General features: G+C 38.8%; 3 protein-coding genes and 1 pseudogene across 3 annotated transcripts; 2 read left to right on the top strand and 2 right to left on the bottom strand.

Annotated features, from left to right (window-relative positions):
- Positions 1-9: 9 nt before the first annotated feature.
- LOC144662357 (uncharacterized) lies at positions 10-8820 on the bottom strand. Its single transcript, XM_078523148.1, has 9 exons — positions 8578-8820; positions 8447-8460; positions 3945-4032; positions 3707-3722; positions 3345-3396; positions 3201-3248; positions 2861-2958; positions 1623-1787; positions 10-733 (listed from the first exon to the last, which is right to left on the bottom strand). The coding sequence occupies exons 1-9, from the start codon at positions 8745-8747 to the stop codon at positions 650-652; spliced, it is 735 nt and encodes a 244-aa protein (XP_078379274.1). The 5' UTR covers positions 8748-8820; the 3' UTR covers positions 10-649.
- On the top strand, positions 6359-7006 carry LOC144662964 (uncharacterized; annotated as a pseudogene).
- A 1142-nt stretch (positions 8821-9962) lies between the features above and the next one.
- LOC144662344 (uncharacterized) lies at positions 9963-16207 on the bottom strand. Its single transcript, XM_078523134.1, has 7 exons — positions 15845-16207; positions 14453-14707; positions 13543-13679; positions 11692-11824; positions 11481-11516; positions 10899-10992; positions 9963-10096 (listed from the first exon to the last, which is right to left on the bottom strand). The coding sequence occupies exons 1-7, from the start codon at positions 16172-16174 to the stop codon at positions 10005-10007; spliced, it is 1077 nt and encodes a 358-aa protein (XP_078379260.1). The 5' UTR covers positions 16175-16207; the 3' UTR covers positions 9963-10004.
- Positions 16208-16330: 123 nt separating this feature from the next.
- On the top strand, positions 16331-22133 carry LOC144662459 (clathrin heavy chain linker domain-containing protein 1-like). The gene is made up of 2 exons (XM_078523269.1): positions 16331-17251; positions 20888-22133. The coding sequence occupies exons 1-2, from the start codon at positions 16457-16459 to the stop codon at positions 21947-21949; spliced, it is 1857 nt and encodes a 618-aa protein (XP_078379395.1). The 5' UTR covers positions 16331-16456; the 3' UTR covers positions 21950-22133.
- Positions 22134-22342: the final 209 nt, after the last annotated feature.

Below are 22342 nucleotides of genomic sequence, written 5' to 3' on the forward strand. Positions count from 1 at the left end.
GCGTTTTGAAGTAAAAGTTTGTTTCCCTTGACGTTACAATAGTTGCAACATATCTCGTTAGTTCGTAAAACAACATTGGTTTATAGAGGAGGAAACAAAAACGTGTGAGATGAACTAAAAAGAAACTATAGAATGGAATATCTTGAGAAAACCTATTACGCCGTCAATTTCATTTAAGGCTTTTAGTTTGATAGTATCAGGGAAGATTTGAGCAATAATTGTTCAACAATAAACAAGCCTTAATCTTGTACGGAAACTTGTTTCATATTGCTTGAATGTTCTACAATACTACTCAATTTTACATATTAATTACATTATACCAGTGACCCAGACGTTTTTGTAAGCTAGATGTAGGACGTTTAAGTAAAGAAAGATGAAGAGAGTTCTTTGTAGATATATGTTTTAAGAAAGTTTGAAAAAGTTTGAAAATAATCTTACATAAGTTTATATCAGCCGAGAAATTTTTTGTGTTGAACACAACAGAAGTGGCTTATTTAACTAGAGATTTGGAACGTTAACTGTTTCAGGAAAACAAACAAGAAATTACTTTTATTTTCAATAAAACAGACTGAGGAAAAAATACTGTCTGAAGTGTTTTCCTTTAATATAAATAAGAATTGGGCTACAAGGATATCTGCTTCCATTTAAGTCACGTTGCTGCCAAAAGTTCTTGTCTCATCTTTTTTAACTTGGTTATCCAGCGAGCTGTCTTAGTTTCTTCGTCTTCATGAAGCTGAGAACAAATCACAAAATAACACTAATGTTACACGAGTTTGCCCCAAAACACACGGCCGTTTGCTCAGGCTTTACCCTTTGAAAGGATTCACACGTTAAAAAACGTAGCTGTCCTAGGAAGCGCGCAGTCAGCTTTCCCAAACTTTTGATATACCATTAAAATTGTCACAAGATCTTTGACTCGTTTTAAGGGAAAATTTGTGCAAAACTTAAAACTTCACTGCACGCTTTAGTGACGTGATCAACAGGCCGATGTCAAAGAAAGTGGATTTCAACCCCGAAAGAATCAGAAAATATCACCCAGGTTTGAACATGTTGAAGGGCTGTTGTTTATAGTCTTAGTTTCGAGGAAGTGATGAACCTTTTTAAACAAGTAGCAAATGAATGTTCAAACATTATTGTACAACTTAAACCGATATCGTTTTGTTGATCCAACTGTCCAGTTTATACTTGCTGGATTCATCAGAGCTCGACATGGCAAAATGTTTAGCACCTTTAATTAAAAGTACAGATTTTTAAAGATTTTGGACAATGTTGGAACAAATTTAGACTCTTTTCAGACTTCAATCCAGCAAGAGTTAACTACGTTGTACAATGTGCAAACATAAATATTTATTACAGCGGTTTTCATTTTACTCTCAATTGAAATGATTATGCATAAATACAACGCAAACAACAAACGAACAGATCAAGAAAATGTCCAATTCCCTCTATGGCGCGCGCCTGCAGGGAATCATGGTAGTTGTATTCATCAAACCATGCGCGAGACATCCCTGCAAGTGTGTGCCATAGAGGGTATCAGCTATAACTGGCTCATCAAACAGAAGACAAACTCTATCAAAAATCCATTTTCAAAGTCAAATGAAAATCGCTGTACGCCTTCTTACCCAAGAAGCAAACAAGCCCTCCTTATCAACTGATTGTGTTATAACTGGCTGTGATGTGGTCTTCACATCAGGTGCAGCTGCAGTAGAGGATGACGTTCCTGGCACTGTCCCACCAGCACCAAACATGGCTGTTTCATGACTACCATCTATGTCTTTTCCATCAATCTGCCAAACAAGCAAATAAAAGTGAACACTGTGATTGGCTGTGTCAAGCTTGAGTTTTAGAATACTTGAGTGAATAAAGGATGACTAAAAATGCCTGTGTGAATTCCCTCTTTTGAGTTCTCCAACACACAGTTCAGCTTTTGCTTAAACAGTTTTTGATTTCTATTACAAAATCGAGGCAAGATGTGTACCATGATTTCAGAGCTTTTTCTCTTGGGGATAGTCATTACGTGTTTTTATTATATAATAAGAATTTTTTTCCCAAACAGCAGATGCTCTGATTGTGTGTGTGCTACTTTGAGGTCATATGACATCTAACAATAAAACTGTTTCCCACCAAAAGTCTGCACCATTGCAAAATCTATGAAGTCAATGCACTGTAACCTGCGTTTGTTGACCAACGACTGCTGTTGCACATTGTTTTCACATTACATCTTCTAATGTCTTTGATGTGCTACATAAAATCATTTAATGACTGGTCCCTCAAGAGACAAGTTAATTTTGTTTCCCTCAAATCTCAATGTTCTCTTGAGGAACAAAATTAGATGTTTCCCTCTGGATTAGTCATTAAGTGTTAATTAACAAACCACTGTATAGTCCTGCTGATGTAATCTTATTGAAAAACAAAATGAAAGCTGACATGTAAGGCCAAACAGGTTGATGCAAGCCGGTGGCGAGAAAAAGCTGTCAGGAACATTTGCCAAGATATTTTCATGACTTTCCAACAAAATCAGCTCATAATAAACCTTGGGAAAATATGTTACACCATAGTAGAGCAGTTTTCAATTGAGTGTCGTAAAACCAAAACCAAAGTAATTAATCCGGCCAATCACAAGGGACACAGACAATCCAGTGAACCAATCAAAACTCAAAGCAAATACATTTAGCTGGCACGAAGCGCGTGAAAACATGCGCGAGCGAGTCACGATTGGTTTTGGTTTTAGTTCTGATTGGCTGAGAAAGTGGCGCGAGATTTTTAAGCCAATCACTAAGCGTAGTAATGCAAAACCAAAGCAAACGCAATTTACTTTCGACACTCAAGGGAAAACCGCTCTAATATTACTTTCTGTTACCTGCTGGTGTCTGGAGTCTGCAGATGAACTGAATGACTGAGGTACAAACTCATTGCTTTCTATCCGCAATATTGCCTCTTTGTCAGGTGCTAGCTGTCCTGTTAAAAAAAGATAGTCATTACTCATAACAAACAAAATAATGTACTTTCAATGTTTCCTACCCTTGTTTTCTTTGAATGGAATTTCCTCATACACTCATCCTGGAACAGCCCTCCTGAAACAGTCTACAAAATTGTATAATCCTGCTTTAAAGGACCAAATATGCTAATTTTCCACCAAATGCATATTTGGCTACCATAGTATACATAAACAAACAGACAAAAAACATATAAGGACTCACTTAATTCTTTTGTAGCTTTGTCTCTTTTCAGAACTTCATCTTTGGATTCTGAAACAACCACATGACAATACTTTTGCTAATCAATGTACATCAAAGAGAAAGTTATTAAAACAAAAGGAGAAATTCATGATGTTCACATAGTACCTGCTTTTGCAAGAGCTTTCTTCATTTTTTGCTTTGTTTTGTCTTTTGAGCTCTTTAAAAAAGACAAAATGAGATTAAAGTGAGAAGCAAGTTCAGGGCTCAAATAATTTTCGGACAGTACATGACCGGCCAAACAGATTCTAGCTCGGTCACGTGTCGTTTCTGACATGCTTCAAAAAATCAATATTTATAGCTGTAGCTTGATTTCTATCTGCAAGTTAAGGTTACTGGTATATCTTCCTTTAGATGTTCAAAGATAATGGTTTTTATGGGTTAAGTTGCATACCACTAATATCATTTCAGAACAGTTTAGACCAAAAATCTGTGAAATCCCCGTGACAAAGCTCCTTCCACTATCTTACCTGTGAACTTGAACTCCTGCACAAATAAAAAAAAAATATTGTTAGTATCTCACTTTTAAAACAAAATATGAAAGAGAAAGGTCATGTGCAGTGGTTTAAAAATTTTGCCATTACTAGAAAATACCCTGTAAGGATGCATGCAAAAAACCATATGTCTCCATCAGGAAATGGGCAACAATGACAGAGTTAGTGCCTTAACCAAACAAAGGGAATTAAAGGAGATCATGTCAATTCTTACTTTTTATCCTTTTTGCTTCTTCTTCTTTCATTGTCACTTGAACTACTACTAGAACTTCTGCTGCTGCTTGATCGGCTGTACCTGCGGTCTGCAACAACATCACATTAGTGATTGATAGAACAAATTAAGGGTTTGGGGTAACGTTACTTTCATAGCATAAAACCCAGCTATCTGACACATGACACAACTATGCATACTCAGCAATTTAGTGAATGAAAATCTCACTTGGCCTTTATAAATAGGTCGTGAACTACCTTTCTATACAAGAAAAGACAAGTAACATAATCTTGAGATAGAGTTGGGGAAGAATAAAAATTCACCACTTATGTTTTGCTGATAAATTCATATCCTCATCTCAGCTGTCAACACAGGTGAAAAAAGGTGCGTGCTGTGTTTGAAATAAAGTCTTTATTATTATTATTATTATTATTATTACAGGCTAGCAGCTGTATGCGTCAGATTTGCAAAGCTTTCCACCTATCTTTTTACTCACGCAAAGGGTTATTTTATGACAGATTGTAATACAAGTGAACTTCAAACTATTATTAACAGTAGCTTATTCACTTTGGTAATGTTCAAAACAAGAAGGTGTTTTTTTAAAAGCCTTGAATTTTTCTTACTAGCTTACACACGGTCGTTTCGAGACAAAGTCGTTTCGAGACAAGTCGAGGTCGATTCAAGACACATGCAAACAGAAATTGCTTCAATTCAGAGGAAAACTCGAGAAAAGTTCAGTATGACTGTTAGTTTGGTAATTTTTGTTATCTCTGTAAAATAGGCTAAAATTCGCGGAAGCGACTTGATCGATCGACGTAAATAAAATCTGCGCGGAGGCCATCGTGATAAGTTGTAAGAACTCGTTGTAACTCGGTAACTCTTGTTAACAGTCGTGATGTGATTTGTGTTTCTTGATCGAAGGCATAACATTTGGAGCAACTTCAGAATACCCGGCCACGATTGCATGACATTAATCTCGTGCTCCCGTGGTCCCGCAGTCGCGATGTCAATCATTAAATTATAAGGGAGAAATGCATAGGCCAAGAAAAATTTTAAATGAAATAAAGTGGATTGAGTGGGTCGGAAAAAAAAAAGAAATATTACAAGTGTATAGAACTGGTGCTCCCGCAGTCCTGCACTCCCGCAGTCGATAATAAAGAAATAGTACAAGTGTATAAAACTAGTGCTCCCGCAGTCCCGCAGTCCCGCAGTCGATAAGAAAGGAATTTGACAAGGGTATGGAACTAGTGCTCCCGCAGTCCCGCACTCCCGCAGTTGAAATAAACAAGAAAATGAAGTCGGTTTTCAAACTAAGCTTTATTGTATCTTACGTTTTCTAATAACAAGAAAAAACTCTTAACGGAATTATGTATACTTCTGTAGTCCAAGTTGCAATTTTTTTGCGCAAATCAGAATAAAATATTAAGCGCTACGATACATTGTGTTGATATTATGAAAAACATGTGTGTTATGAATTTTAAAAGTCCACACTTATTCGTTAAGAAAATGAATGTTATAACAAGCAGTAAAGTTTCGTTACTCGGATTAGATATAACTGTTGTTTTGCAAGTAGGCACGCATAGGACCTGTTATGTCAGAATGGATCGGTTTCGAAATGGCATTGTCAAATTCCTGATCGGTTAAACTTGTGGTGTTTGGCCAGGGTTCCGGTTTGCTCTTGATGAAGACTTTACATTGTCCGCGGGCCCTCGGGATTCGGAATTCGGCGATCCGACCGAAACCGTCCGCTTGGAGGGATTCTGTGGCCATGGAATATTCGGCCTGCGCTATGGCTTTGGCAGATCTTTTTCCGTGCTTGAATGTTCGGAAGCTAACCACTGGTCCCGGTGAGCTGTTTAAATCTTGCAACCACTTATTTATCTTTCCAGTGAATGAATTGTTTTTCGAGAGAAGCGGTTCTTGTGAAATTATTCTTGTGCATATAGCTCTACATAACGAGGCCCGAGAAAGCATTTGGTAAAGCAAATTAATTTCGTTCAATTTGGAATTGCATGAAGCATGGTTGACAAGGCAGTTCAAGTTGCGATCGGTTAAAACGACCTCACCAAACGGCTACGCCTTGCGCAACTATTCCAAAAGTGAAAAAAGAGGAGCGTGGAACTCAATGCGGAATATCGCAAACAGGAAGCTACGGCCGCAACAACAAACACAAAAAGTGGCGTTACGATGACTTAGTAGGCCTAATGGTGGATAAAGAGATGTTTATTAACTGGCTAATGGATGAAGGCCTGATAGCAAAGGAACGATTGTGTCCAATGTGCGAGGAAGGGATGACCTTGACAAGATGTGCTGATCGTTCAGATTCATTCAAGTGGGAATGCAGGAAGCAGGTAAAAGGGGAAAGGCACAAAGCAGAGATATCGATCAGGAAGGGTAGTTGGTTCGAGAACAGCAAAATGACGTTGGAAGAGATTGTGAAGTTGACGTACTGGTGGTGTCAAGATCTTGACCAGTCTTAAATTAAACATGAATTGGGACTCGCGGAAAGTACTGGTGTTGACTGGGACAGCTTTTGTCGGGAAGTTTGTGAAATCACTATGTTTGAAAACAGCGAAAAACTTGGAGGAGAAGGCAAGTTCGTGCAGATTGACGAGAGCAAATTTGGAAAAAGAAAGTACCATCGAGGGCATCACGTGGAAGGTCAGTGGGTGTTTGGCGGAATAGAAGAGGACAGTAGGAAGTCTTTTCTTGTGGCAGTCGAAAAACGGGATGAAGGAACGCTATTACCGATAATTGAAAAGTGGATCGCACCAGGAACAATTATCGTGTCCGATTGCTGGAAAGCTTACACCAATCTTGACAAGCATGGGTATGAACATCGAACAGTGAACCACTCGATTGAATTTGTAAATGAAGAAGGCGATCATACAAATAAAATAGAAGGACATTGGAGGCATGCGAAGTGCAGACTTCCGAAATTCGGAGTACGGAAACATTTGTTTTCAACTTATTTGGCTGAATTTATGTGGCGATATACTCACAGAGGCGAGGACTTGTTCATGGTTTTTTTGAATGATGTGAAGAAAATTTATGCAGCGAATTAAGACCCCAAAATTGGGCACTAGCAAAATGATAATTTGTGAATCGTTGTTAGGATGTTGTGAAGTGATTGTTAGGATTTTAAGGTAAATAAAAAATGTGAATTTTAATATGTGTCATTTGTCAGTCTTTACTGTTTTTATTGGTTGTAAGCGGTTCCGGATGACATTTTCAACTTTACGTGACGCTTATACAAAGTAAGCAACAATTGTGTGACTGCGAACATGCATTGGTAGTGGATTACATGTGTATCGTGATCGTGCTGGTTTTCGGCTCATGGATTATAGAACGAGGAATATTCATGTGTAGCGTGTTTGTTTTCGGCATATGGATTATAGAACGAGGAATATTCATGTGTAGCGTGTTTTTTTTCGGCACATGGATTATGGAACGAGGTATGTTCATGTGTAGCGTGCTTGTTTTCGGCTCATGGATTATAGAACGAGGAATATTCATGTGTAGCGTGCTTGTTTTCGGCTCATGGATTATAGAACGAGTAATATTCATGTGTAGCGTTGTTGTTTTCGGCTCTTGGATTAAAGAACGTGGTATTTTCATGCGTTAGCGTAAGTTTTTTATGTGTATCGTGCTTGTTTTCGGCTCATGGCTGTGTAGCGTTGTTGTTTTCGGCTCTTGGATTAAAGAACGTGGTATTTTCATGCGTTAGCGTAAGTTTTTTATGTGTATCGTGCTTGTTTTCGGCTCATGGATTATAGAACGTGGTATTTCCATGCGTTAGCGTAAGTTTTTTATTTGCGGATGACTACGGGACTACAGGACTGCGGGAGCATGCTTCTTATGTAATTCTCTTTTGTTTCCATATGCAAATATTTATTGACTGCGGGACTGCGGGAGCAGAACTTTAATGTCACGGAATTGTGGCCGGGTATTCTGAAGTTTAGCCTAACATTTTCTGAAGTTAAAGAGGAAGTCTCAAAAATATATTGAGACAAACCCTTTTGTAAATAAACATGACCAAAACCAAAACTCGGTCTCGTTCGGAGGTTTATGTTTGCTCGAGCAAGTGTCTTCGAAGGTTTGTTTGGTCATTAATATAGGTTTACCTTAATATATGGTATTTTGTATATCGAAAGGACTTCCAGTAATGGAGCTTGTCTCGACTCGACTTTACATGTGTCTCAAATCGACCTCGACTTCTCTCGAAACGACTTGTCTCGAAACGACTTTGTCTCGAAACGACAAAGTTTGCATCATCCGCACGCAAATGCTGATAACGCTGTTCATCACCAATCAGAATGGCGAACTGAGCGGACTTGACCAGATGTTTCTTACGAAGTGGATAAACATCTGGCTGCAATACCAGCCAGTTTAGGGAATGAGCTCAAGTGCCGGCACTTTTTTGGAACTGTTACATATCTGGCCAAACTTTCTGAATGCTCAGTCCTTTAAAGACCTGATAAATATAAGCCTCAAAGTTTGCTTACCTTTTCGACTTGATCTGTAGCCAAGCCATGAAGGAAAAAGGAAAAAAAACGAGATAAGATTGACAAATTAAATTTTATACGAAAAGACGTGGAAAAATGCCATGTAGATTGAAGCATGAGGTTTTACGAACCTGCTTCGTCTGTAGTCTTCATAACTACTGCTTCTAGACCGACTCCGTTTCCGTTCGCGAGATCGTGACCGTTTACGCCGTTCTCGGCTTCTACTTCTTCTTTCACGTTTCCTGGAAGACTTGTGTTTCTTTCTCCTGTCGTCGTCAGAATCTGAGCTGCGCCTTCCCATTATTACAAACAAAATTCTCGCTAACTGTAACAAGTAAATGTGGCTGCCATGTTGGATTTTAATAAATGACCGAACAGACTCAAGGGACTGGTGGGTTTGTTACCAGGCCCCAACCACCTCACAGTGTACCCGCCACACGATGTACCTACCACAGAGGACCACAGAGTGCACCGCACCACACAGTGAACCTATCACACAGTGCACCCACTACAGATTGTACTAACCACACAGCGCACCCACCACAGACTGCACCCATCACACAGTGCACCTTCTACACAGTGTACCAACCACACAGTCACCTACCACAGACTGCACCTACCAGACAGTCACCTACCACACAGTGTAGTCCAGTGTACCAACCACACATGCACAGTACACTTATTTATAACACGGTGTTCCTACTGCAAAGTGCAAGCATTATAGGCCTGTAATGCGTGCAGAGTTCAGGACAGGTCAGTGGCGGATCTAGGGAATGGGCCCTGGTGGGGGGGGGGGGTTCCCCTTAGTTTTAGAACAAATAGAGGCCCAAAGGGCTGAGAAAATTTTTTTCGTGAGCAAGCCCCCCCCCTTATTTTAGGGTCTGGATGATCGCCCACCCCCCATCTTATCTGAAGGTCTGGATCTGCCACTGCAGGTTGTAATTATCGGCAAGGCTCCAAGTGAATTAATTTTTCAGTGAAAGGGAAGCCCAGAGGCTGTACCGTCTCAAGACTCCATCTCCTTTAATGGGCTCCTGTTCGGGTTTAAGATGTTGGCAAGGTTTTTGTGCAGGGTAAGAAAAAGTGAGGATTCAATAAGGTATATATGTTGTTGTTGCGCTTAATAATTGGTACATTGTCTCGTGCACACTTTTATAATAAGCTTATGTACTTTTACTGTTGGTAACTTTAGCATCTTTACAAAAGTTATACACTTAGCGTCTTACGATAGCTTATACAGCGTACAGTCTGCATACGTTTGCTCTGCAAGTTTTTCTTGGTGGTTTTTGAATAAAACTGAAATACACGCAAAACCACAACCTCGTTCCCAGGGTCTGGGGAGAGAGAGACCCTGGGAACGAGGTTGGCAAAACCATTTCCGGTGTTTTTTTAGTTAGTTGAATGTTATTCTTTAAGAAAAATGGTTCATTGATGCTTTTTGAATACAAGACTGTACTGGAGTAAGATTGAAGACAAAGGACTGAACATCTGAGCTTTACAACTTTATTGAACACCTGTTTCAAATTACATTCATCATGAATAATGGAAATATTGAACTTCAATCCCAGGTAACGCCAGAGCCAAAAGTAACAACTGGATCACTTCCTACTGGTTTGTAGGACACACTCCACATCTTGTCTGGAACAGTCACTGCAACAAAATAACAGTTCATTATTAAATACTATTTTGTAGAGTTTCATGAGGCCTCTTCCCTACATAGGATGCCAGTCCACTGCAGGGTTATCCCCCAGCATTTAATTTGCCAGTATCCATTTATACACCTGGGTGGAGAGGCACTATAAGAAAAGTGAGTTTTGTTTTAAGACAGGACACAATTGAAGGGCTCGGTGCAAAAAGGGCGGGAGTGATTTTTGTCAAAAATGAACCTTGCCAAAACAACTACAAAATTCACGTGCAGGTTTGTTTACATAAGTGAAACATTGTAATGGATTTATTTTCGCCGGCTTCTGCTCCGTTTCTGAGAATTAACATATGCAAAAACCTAGGTTTTTCTAGTCCGCATCTTAAATAGCTTCTTTGTTTTAATAGAACAAAGGAACTTTGAAAAACGCCGACTTGAAAATCTGAACTTTTGCATACGTTATTTCATGAAAATGAAGCTGAAACCTGCAGAAATAAATACAGGACAAAGATTTGAATATGAAATCAAAACAAACCCACATGCAAAATGGCGAGTGATTTTTGTCAATATCCATTTTTCACAAAAATCCCTCCCGCCCTTTTTGCACCGAGCCCTTCAATTGCAATGTTATAACCCTAAACAGGCCACAGCACCTGCACCTTCCACACGGCACACAACAGGGGATGGCCTAAATGAGGATGCTAACAAGGACAATCCAGAAAAGCATCTTTTGTGCTCTTTATGGACGGTTACACTTTCTGATAACTGCTGCACTCTAACAGAAAAAAAACAACAAATTTTTAAACTTACAGACTTCTCCTGGATCCAGTTTGACCACAATTTTGTGGCAGATGTTCCTGCAAATATCATTTGGTGTCAAGCGGAATCTGGCAGACCTTTTGACCTGAATAAATAATTAGCAACAAATAACAAAAAAATTAATATTAACAATCGCAACACTAATAAATTAATACTTCTGATAAGATGTAGATCAAATTTCAATTCCAACATCTAAAGCTCAATATTCAGGGTTCGCACACTTTTTCAGGCCAAAAATTCAAGGACTTTTCAAGGACTTTCCAGGACCCTTCTTGGAAATTGCAAGGACTTTTTTATGAAATTTACCTCAAACCAACGATTTCCAGTCTGTTGTGCCGTTGATGTGGTTGCTGAAGAACTAAAAAAATCGCTTGACGTTCATTAAAAAAATCAAGGACTTTCAAGGGCCGAAAACCAATTTCAAGTACTTTCAAGGCCTTGAAATCGAACTCCTGAAATTCAAGGGTTTTCACGGGTTTTCAAGACGCGTACGAACCCTGAATATTCCTTAGATTAGTTACGGAATACTAAGCCACTGCTGTACAATTTATTTTGAAGAAAGCATGTTTATACCTGAGCCATCCAAGTGGCTGAGGCATCCCAGCTGACCTATAAGAAAAGAGCAGAATAATAAATTATTATTATAACATTATCTTGTGAAGTGAATCATAGTGTTGCTACTTGCCAAGGTTCGTATTAATTATTTGTTGACAAAATTTGGAGTTGCTAAGTGATAGTCTCAACTCCTAATAAGTCATTCATATTTTAATGTAAAACAACTCACTGTTAATGTCTTGCTTTCTTCTGATGAGACTATGAACCAGTTTCCTTCTGTCGCCTCTGCCATAGGTGGCAAGAAGTAAGGTCGTCTATAATACTGGCGGAACACTTTGGCTGACTCTTTCTCACAATTTTCCCTTTTAAAAAGAAAACGGAAATGATTATTGATAATCAACCACGTCTTTGAAAAGGGCATGTGTGCTACCTTAAAGCATCTGAGCCAATGAAAATTTACCCACCATGTTAACAAAAACAAAAACAACAGCAACAACGTGAGATGTGCTCAATGTTGTTGCACTACATTCTACTCTAAAACCAAGCTACTGTAAAGACAGTGCATTAAGCCATGTAACAGGCATGCTTGGCTTCAAATGTGTTATATCAGACCCAGGGGGGGGGGGGGGGTACTCAAAAAAGTTTTATACGGGGGAGGCTCCGCCCCGAGTTCTAACCCCTTACCCTTTTATATACCATTTTGACAGAAATTGTACCCCTTTCGTATACTTTTAACTGAAAAAAGGTACCCCTTTCATATACCTAAGGGACGTGGCGTGGACTTAAAACAGGACGTTTTCTTGTCATTTTCATGTAGCGCTTAATAAATTAAAATAATACAGCCATAAATTGCGTCTGTTCGAAATATTTTAATTAAAGGCCCTTTTAAATACCTAAGTGACAGATTTCCATACCCTTTCATATACCGTAAAAACCCGCAGATAAGCCGCACCTTTTTTCCAAAAATTTTTGCTCAAAAGCGGGGGTGCGGCTTATCTGCGGGAACATTCGGAAAAGGTGCCGTAAATTTTCGTGAACTGATGCTAATTCATGGAAAATTATGTAAATTAATATAACATAAAACTACAAGAAGTACCGGTCATTGCTTTTGCAAGTTTGACCGCTCCTATACTGTTTGCAGTTTCGACAACGGCCTATAACTTTCACAGTAATATTGATACTTTACGAGCGAGAAAATACCACGGGTATTCACGAGTAAAATGGCCAATTGTTTCTTTCTCATTTTGCACTTTGATGGAAAATTTGTCGAACTGATTACGAAACTTTCTTCATGCAACAAGTTTATCTCCAATAGGTGGCTCCCAAATCTCTTTAATTTGTCGATATGATAGCCACGCAACCCGAACGCCTCCATCGCCATCTTGTTTTGCTTTATGTTCTCGCCCTAGTCCCATATTTCGCGTCCGATCAAATGCCTGGTTACTAAGCTACGAACGTTCGGCAAACGCAAGTTCTTGTTGTTGTGACACAAAAATCTATGGAAAAACTGCGTTGAATGAAGAAATACCTGTCAACAAATGCCAGAAGAAGATCACCCATAATATGTCAAAGTTGGTTTTCATTATATTAAAGAGCTCAAATTGTGGGTAAGACTAAAGTATTTTCTGTTTCAATGTTGATTGAGTTTACGTTCGATGAAGACTCCCTAAAGACTCAACTCTGGATTTTTGACTTGACTTTGGATTTTCTTAATTTACTTTCAAAAACTTTTTTTCCCAACATTTGAGTTGTTAAACTCAGGATGCGGCTTATCTGCGGGTGCGGCTTATCCGCGGGTGTTTACGGTACCTAAACTCGTGAAATCCCTACCCTTTTATATACCTGAAGCCTTAAAAAGGTACCCCTTTTGGGTGGAGCCTCCCCGTATAGGCCATTATAGGGAGTACCCCCACCGGGATATCAGATAGCTTTTCTTATGTGAAGATTTCTGTTGCTTTGATTCATTTGCATCACATTCAACGCCACTATCATCTTCATCAAAAATTGACAGGCAAGGTGGTGATAGCTTTTTGTCTTTAATTACTGATCACTGGTTCTAGTCTAAACATTTAATACTTACCAGAAAGCCTGAAATTTTTGCAGTTCTCCACTCTTGACAGCTGACAGAAGTTGCTGTGGAGTTCCATACTCTGGTGTGGTGCTCTGAAACTGACATGCACTGGGCGAGTCTCTCAACACTTCATTGCTTCCATACAACTGGAGACAAGTTTGAAATCATGGTCATCAGTCATATATACTTATAATAACGAACGATTTAATAAAGCTCTTGACTCGTAAACAACCACCTCCAGAATTTAAAAATATGGCCAACTAGAGCTGGTTGCTTATAATTATAAATGTGGTAGCAAGGAGTGATCTTGTTAATAATTAATAAGTTAATATAATCTTCTTATCCAGGACATTATTCAATAAATAATGCCGTTCAGGCAACCTAGCCCAAGAACAAGACCAAAAGACTTTATTTATTGACTGAAGTGTGGTGGAAATTGAGCCCAACTGACTTCATGGTCATCATAGTAAGTGTTTGTTATAAAAACAATTGACATCAGATCTCATTGATCGTCAAAGGCCTAATGTGCCACCCAGACATTTAAAGCTACTTCTTTATTGTTACTTATTTTTGTGGGAACTTAATTTCCAAAAATTTAATGGGCATATTTTGCTGGACTTAATTTTTGCAATTTGGCCAAAAAACTATGTTTAAAACCTTAAAAATACGTAAAAAAAAACATTACAAAATGTAAATAACAAAGATGGTAAATTTTAAGCTCGGTAATTTGTCCCATGCTCGTGTCATGTTGAATACTTCATCTTCATTATTACAAAATGTGTTTCACAGGTCTTTGATTTTGCGATTTTTTGAAAATAGCGAAAAATTACGCCCCGTGAAAATGAGTTACAATAAGGTATTTGACATCATTATCAGGACAGAGACAGAAAAAAAATACCAAAAATGTAGCTAACTTTACCTCTGCCAAGAAATTGATATCAAACGTCTTTAAAGCATCCCAATCATCCATAGCATCAGTGACAATAACAGGAACATTGGAGAATAGGTAGTCATCAGCTATGTCGCTTTGACTGACGTTAGACACTCTCTTTATGCTTCTGAGCTTTCTGCACACATTGCAGTCCTCTTCAGTCATCTCATCTCGCACATAATAGGGATTGTCAATGATGCACTCACGGTCATAGATCTCTGTCCAATCCCAGTATGGGAGGGCCTGAAAGTAGGGAGATTTACAGAAACAATCATTAGAGCTGCTATTCAACGAAAAAAAATCAAATGTTGTGGCAGGCTCTGAGAGGGTCCAGACCAATTCTGGCTGTTTTGTTTTTCAATTGCCAAAAAATACCATTTTTAGTACATATAACTGTATTTATGAAAATGTGGCCAACGAATAGTGACCTGAGTGTTTTTGACCACATACATTTCACTGCGATATGGCTAAAAACATGCCGAGAAAGGGAAAAAATGAACAACAGCGCTGAAAGGTAAATAAGAGAGAGGAGGAGAGAAAAAAAGACTGGCATTCACTTTTATTAGTTTTGTTATGTCGTCTTCTTTGTGTTAAAAGCCATTTGCGCTTAAAACGATGAAAATTTCATGAACCTGGTTTTGATAAATCCAGTAATATATATATAGTGGCCTGAAACAACAGCCAGAAATTTATCTACATTTGAAGGCTTCTGGTTTGGGGTATAAAGGTTTATTTTGGGCTTGGGTAGCAGCTCTATCTCCCAAGATCTAACAAGAATGGCTTGCTTCCCTTGGAGAGAACAAAAGAACAAACAACAGGTGCTATAAAGTAATCTTTTGTCTAGAATACTAAACAATGTAAAAGAAAAGACCTTAATGAGGAAACAACATAATTTCTTTAAACAATAATGTATTCCAAACATGTCTTGATAACAGAAGGTTGGTATAAATAATTTTCATTGTATAATTTTTTCCATAACTTGGAAAAACAGATCTTCCTTTCTCTCCACTTTGCTTCTCTGGCCAAGCTTGGATATAAATTTTAAACATATTGCAACTTTTTTTTTAAATACTGGTTTAAGGTTAAGATGTGGTCAAATATTTATTTCAAATCAGTTTGTTTTTTTACTTTGCTTTGTCTGAGATTCATTATGATAATCATAATCTGAAACAAAGGAAAATAAAAATTCAAACTGACTTGTAAAATTTTAAACCAAAAACAACTTCAACTGCTCAATTGACAAAGATATTAAACCTGCAGGTAAGCTTAAAACAAATATTACCTCAAAGTTCATAAAATTTCAAGCAAATATTAAACAAGATATAAGCTTAAGCTTGAGCTTAAGATTATTAGTCTAAAATTAAAAAAAAAATAGTTTACCTTCATTGTAATGAACTTGCCATAAATACAGATCTGACGGTAGGTGGGATCGTAAGCAAACAAGAAGGCAATCAAGGCCACCAGTAATGCGAATGAAAACAGCCGTCTGAACCATTTGATGTGCATTTCCCTGTTTTGTAACGCAAGCAAAGGTTGTGCACATTGTTCTATTTGAGGCTGGGTGTAGCCGGCTTTGGTACAAAATTCATACAGTTGGCGAATCTCATTATCGATCAAATTAACCTTCTCCTTCAAAGAAAGGTTCTTTTCTTCCTCCGTTGCGTTTGAAGACAAAGTTGGGATGAGAAATTCGAGTTCCTTCTCCGCCATTTTGGATCAACAAGTATAATTTCTTGTCGATCGATCGATATAAGGGCAAGGAAAGGTGTTACAACAAAGACGCCTTCTGATTGGCCAATTCCAAAGAAGCGGCCAATGAGAGCTCTTTTTTTATTCTCGCCTGACGACTATATTTCAGCTGTGGCAACGGAGACAGCCTACAAACATGGCTGAAAATATTGACTTTTTACTTGCATTTTGAAACTGTTCTTTTAAGGACAAAGTCATTTTTGAAAGGAGTATCAAGTTCTCAAACGAATCATTCGCCGAACCATGCAAGCCAGGAGATCTCCCAGTCCGCTTTCATTGCATTCATCTCGAAGCTCAAAATCACCCCTCAGTTCGAGGGAATTTCGAGAAAAGAAAACTTCTCTTGCCAAGGGGCTGCCTGGTGCCGATCTTCGAGCAATAGAGATTAATATTGCGGATGAACTTCGACGAGTAAAGTTTCATCCGGAATACAGCAGGCAAGAGTTTTATACGGTATATAAACACGCGTTTGACCAACTTATTGAAAGCAAAGCTGTCGTTTACAAGTCCATCTTGTCGCAGATAAAAGCCGAGTATGAAGAATTTATTGAGACTTTAGAAAGAGGTCAAAGTCAGACTGTTTATCTTCAAGGGATGCTCAAGGCTTTGCTGTCAGAGAAGGCAAACGTGAGACATTTCGTACAGAGAGGTGATGAATTGGAGGAGAAAATTGCAAAGCTTAAAAAACACAACAAACAGCTCAGACAAAAACTTCACGCTGTAAAAGCAGAAAGGGCGCGAAGGATAGCTTCGGCAGAGAGTAAATCGATGCATTCTGTTGTAAAGGAGACACGGCTGTTAATTCCTGGCCTATCTCTTGGTGATCTCACTGACATATCTTCTTTGAAGAAGACATTAACAAGATTGGAAGCTCAAGTAAAAGAACTGAAGGAGGCTACAACTACTAAGTTTGCAGAGAAGGGTCAGAAGCAGGTTCTAAAACAACAGCTAGCGAAAAAGGAAAATGCTAGAGATCATGTATTCACACATCATGGGAATCTACAGGACAGGTGGGAGACCTTAAAGGTTGCAGTTGAGGTAAGACAAGTAGCTCTTCCTGTTGGGGTTTAAATTCATCTTTGGGTTAAAAATTCTCAAACCATTTGAAACAAAAGGAAATAAAAATCAAACTGGTTTGAAAAATTTTTATAAACCAAAGGTAAATTTAAACCACAACATAAATAACTAAATGCCCAGGAGTCAGGGTGAATATTATGGTAAACGGCAGAGAAAGGAGCAGGATACAATTACTTGTCGAGTCGTCTGTAAAAAGTCCAGAATCTGGACTTTTTCTGATTAGTCAGGAAACAAAAGGCAACATTAAACTCTATCCTGATTGCCTAATTGAGTTCAAGTGTTCCGGTCCACCAAAGACGCCAGGCGATCGCCGGCCAGTGACGAAAACTACGACTTTGAAATGTCTGACCTGACAATTTTGTCGAGTTAATTAAGAGCACTGGAACCTTACACAAAACAGGCCCAGCCAGGGGGGTAGTGGGATACCAATATACCTGAAAACTGCAAAAATGTTGATACCAAATACCTAAAATTATTACCTAAAGACCATGTCCGATAACAAAGTCTGGTGTAACTTGGGGAAGGACCATTATTTATTTGGAGGGGAGGGATCAAAATTTTTTCAAGGGAAACAATTTTTTTTTAATGTGTCGTTGTCTGGGTAAACAATTTTTTTCGGTCTGTGTCCTCCTTCAGACAATTTTTTCTTTGGTGTCCAGATAGTGGCCTTGGTTGGTAATTTATGTATAGAACTTAAAACAAAACATGTCCTTTTCCTCTTTTTTAAAATTTTTTCTGTGATAAGGACCTGCATGAACTACTTAAGTTGAACTTTTTATCTACTACGTGTTTTGTGTGACCAGCGCACACCTCATTTCATCAGGGAGTTTTACAGTTATACAAAAAAGTAATTCAAGGTTTTCAATGACATTTTTTATAAGCCGCTTCCGATTGGAAATAGGTTGATGTAACCACAAAAGGGGCTGTGAGCCCCTTTTCCTAGGGGGGTCTGGGGGCATTCTCCCCCAGAGAATTTTGAAATCTAGAAGATCGGAAATGCAATTTCCAGCATTCTGGGCATCAAAAAGAGTGCTGTTGATGATATATCATGATATAAATGGCTGACTATCTATATTGTCATCAAACTATCTTTTTTCTCCTCCTCATGTCTGCAACAATTTATTTGAGCCTTTTTGCTCTTGCAAACAACTTTTTTTCAGGATTTTTGTTCCCTTCCCCACCTCCAAAAAATAATGGTCCGTCCCTAATAATTTATAAGCTTTGACAAAGTCAAAACCACCATGACAACTGGCAGTATGCGCTCGTATGCGGGTTTAGTGACGCAAGAACTGCAGATCTTTCATAATTTTTTTAAAAGTGACACAAGCACTGAGGATAGGACACTTTAAAAAAGAAAAAAAAAACACCAACATTACGCTTATATAAAGAATTCCAAATATTCAGAAAAAAAAAAAAATACCCGTATTGGGTTATTCCAGAAAAAATACACACACCCCCGACGGATGGCAAAATTTTTTGACCCCCCTCCTGCCTGGATTTCCCAGATCGCTAGACCCCTCCTCCCGCCCGGATTTCCAAGCTCAAGGACCCCCCCTCCCGCCCGGATTTCCATTTTTTTTTAAAGGCCCTAACTGGACACAACAGGCAATAGAAAAGACGCAACATTTCTTCCAAAAAGATCCCTGTTTATTATAACCTTCAAAACTGGGCTAATATTGCGAATTTTGCGGGTCAAATATCAACACTTCAAATCAGATTATGTAAACAATCGCGCGTGTATTTAAGTGATCTCCCGTACACTCTCCTCGAAAATGTCACTTGCTTTTTTCCGTCATACAACAAACATACAAGATAAGAAATATGTAAGTCTTATAACGTATGTAAATGTAAGAAAAAAAAGCAGTGAAAAAAGTCCTTAATGTGCTAATAAAGAAAACTATAATTTCGGTCGTCGGTGACAAGGCGGCCTAAAATTGGCGCGTGTTTACAAGATCGAGTTCCCGCTGTTAGGACTATTAGTGTGTCATATTTACTTGAGCTTATCAATAAAGCTTTTCGAACTACAATAATTTTAAATTTTGTTACCTATATGGGTCTGTAGGTCAACTGGAACTCTTGCCTTTCTTTCAAAGAATTCAAAGTTTTCATGCATCATGTCCACGTTCTGGCTTTCATAAACTTGTTAACATATCGGTCGTAAGGCACGGATTAATAAAGTGGAAGAATCCAAATAATACACAAATTGTGTATACGCATGTTAGCCAGCAAAAAAAAAGCTCTCGGGTTGGCTAAAATATACAGAAAAGTACAAACTGCAGCCGGCCCGATTGTCTTTTCTTCGAATTTTTCGAGGATGTTGCAAAGCACGGGCTCGGGTGGCCTGGGTACCGTAAAAATGTTCCAGGCGTTGTATGCTCGGTTGACAGTGTTTTTTCCGATCGTTAAGTTGTTGTTTATCCATTTAACATGCTGGTTCTTCATGAATAAAAGGACCTATGAAGGTAAACTTGAAGCATATGAGGTAAGAACACCATAAACTGGAAGACTACAAGATTTTCCGATGCAAACTTCTTCTTTTAAGTGGTAAAACATATTGATCGAGTTTAAGTTAAAAGTGACCCCCGAGGAAGAATTTTTAGGTTCAGACCCCCCCTCCCGCCCGGATTTCCCAGGCCATTTACCCCCCCTCCTGCGAGAATTTCCAGTTTGCCATCCGTCGGGGAGGTGTGTATTTTTTCTGGAATAACCCATTTTGACAAAAAGATACTGAATACCTTGGTTAAAAACACCCAAGATACCGTATACCCAAAACCCCTGGCCGGGCCTGACAAAATCAGCCTTTGCTAAAAACAAATTTTTAAAACCCTCCGATCAGTTTGTTCAAAAACAGTAAATCATGCTTGTGAGAGACAAAATATAATTTGAAGGCGCTAATGCGACGCGACCACAAAAGGCACATGGGGAGTCCATGCAGGCCTGTCTTTAACTTTATTTTCACAAAGCAGAACATTACCTTCAACAATAGTGAAATGCTACTCTCACAGAGATAGCAATTCTTGTTCAACTTCACATAACTCATCTATGATCTGTCATTACGTTTGCCAAAATAAACCTTTGACCACCAAATTTGACCACCTTTGCTGCAAGCTCAGTGCAGTTTGCACGACTCCTCTGTTAATTCCCGACAACGGAGTGACTTCTGGTAAATTGTGATTGGCTCACGCTTATCTGAAGGCATCGCCGACATTCTCGTTGACAGATACTTTAATTGGGGGGCGGCAGATGACTCGACAAGTAAATGTATCAGGCTTTCCCTTTTTTTTCTCTTTCCCTCTGCCGCGAAAAAAAAGAAAGCCTGATTGCAGGTTAAGGTCAGAGCCATTGGGCAAACAGTCATCACTGACCAAAAATGCACTGGCTCTGGGAACAAGACTGGGATCTTGCTGTCTTGAATTTTTTTGCAACACTGTTTTGGAGTTTAGAGTTCTTTTTCTAGTTTCATAAAAGAGATACACTGTATTTGCCTCGTCACCTTGCAGAGTCTCAGATTTAGAATTTGCCATTTGTGATACTGCATGTACTGTTACTTGCTTGATTGTAGTCTGAAATTTGAATTTACTTTTCACAATCATGCAGGCAGCAAGATCAGTGGTTGATAATCCAGATCAGGACGTGCGCATTATTGATGTCATATTCCGAGAACTGGCAAACTATGGCAACAGCAAGTATGGAAAGAAAAGTGATTCCCTACAGTTCTTTGCAAGCTTTGATGAGGATGATCCTTTGAAGAAGAAAGAAGCTGAGCGCTTGATTGAGTATGTCGATCACTTTAATAATTTATTTGACTTCGGCCAGTTTGAACTGGCTGCAATGCATGCTGCCAATTCACCAATGGGAATTCTCAGAACTTATGAAACCATGATTAAATTTAAACAAGCTGAGGTCAAAGATGGTGAAGTGTCTCCTCTGCTGACCTTTTGCGATGCCCTAATGGTGACAGCATCAGCAGCACAACCCCTATCTGGAGCCATGTCTTCTGAGTGTATTAGATGTGCACTGAGTCAAGGATGTCTTGATCTTGCCACTCACTGGCTAGCTCAAGAAAAGCTAACCCACTCCATCCCTCTTGGTGACGCTTTTCGCAGTTACTGCAAATGCGCACAAAACTGTACCTGCACTTGCCTGCCACTGGCGCAAACTGTCTACATGAAAGTTGGTGCCCATCACCAAGTTGTTGCTTGCCTTTGTGGACAGCAGAAGTTTTCGATCATGTTGAACTATGCACGGAAGCATGCAAAATTTACAACAGAAGATTACAGAGCCATCCTTTTAAGGAATCCTTCACCTGAACTGGCCAAGCTTATGCTGAGCAGTCCTGGGCCTGACAGAAAGGTTGGTCTACTAAGTTTTGCCTCCATTGTCGGAGCTCTTCTCGACGACAGCCAACACAACATGTTGCTGAATGTGTTACGGCATCTCTCCCAGAGTAGCTCTGAGGATTTGTCTGCTGTGATGACAGATGCTTTGTTTAATGAAACAAAGAGTGACAACATGGATACAGACAGATGGTTACAGGTTGTTGACATGTGCCGGGAAGCAGGCTTGTTGGAAATTGGTGTTGAAATACTTTCAATGTTAACCATAAGAGACGCCTTAAACAAAGCATCTATTGCTTTCAGTATGGATTACATTTCTTAATTCCAGCATATTCCAAGATTCTTCTCTACTGTTCTGTACTTAATGTAATCAAAGAGGAACAATGATCTAACAAATTATTTAAAAAATATATTTCTTTATTGTTTATAAGGTGACAACTACTATTTCAAAATTTACTCAAGTTAATATGTACATATTGCTGATTTTCTTACTTCTGTAATTCAAGGAAACTTCTGAGCTTTTCATTGCAGCTACAAAATAATGTATAATGAAAGATCCTAGTTAAAAAAAAAAAAAACAGTTTGCAGTACAGTCAACTCCCTCTATAACGGACACCCTCGGGACTACCATTTGGTGTCCGTAACAGAGAGAGTCCTTAGTAGCGAGAGTTATTTTCAGTTATTCTTATTCACCCGGACTTCAACTTCTGTCCGT

This window comes from Oculina patagonica, chromosome 8, assembly GCF_052425735.1.
Source record: "Oculina patagonica isolate OP01 chromosome 8, crgOcupat, whole genome shotgun sequence".
Classification (NCBI taxonomy): domain Eukaryota; kingdom Metazoa; phylum Cnidaria; class Anthozoa; order Scleractinia; family Oculinidae; genus Oculina; species Oculina patagonica.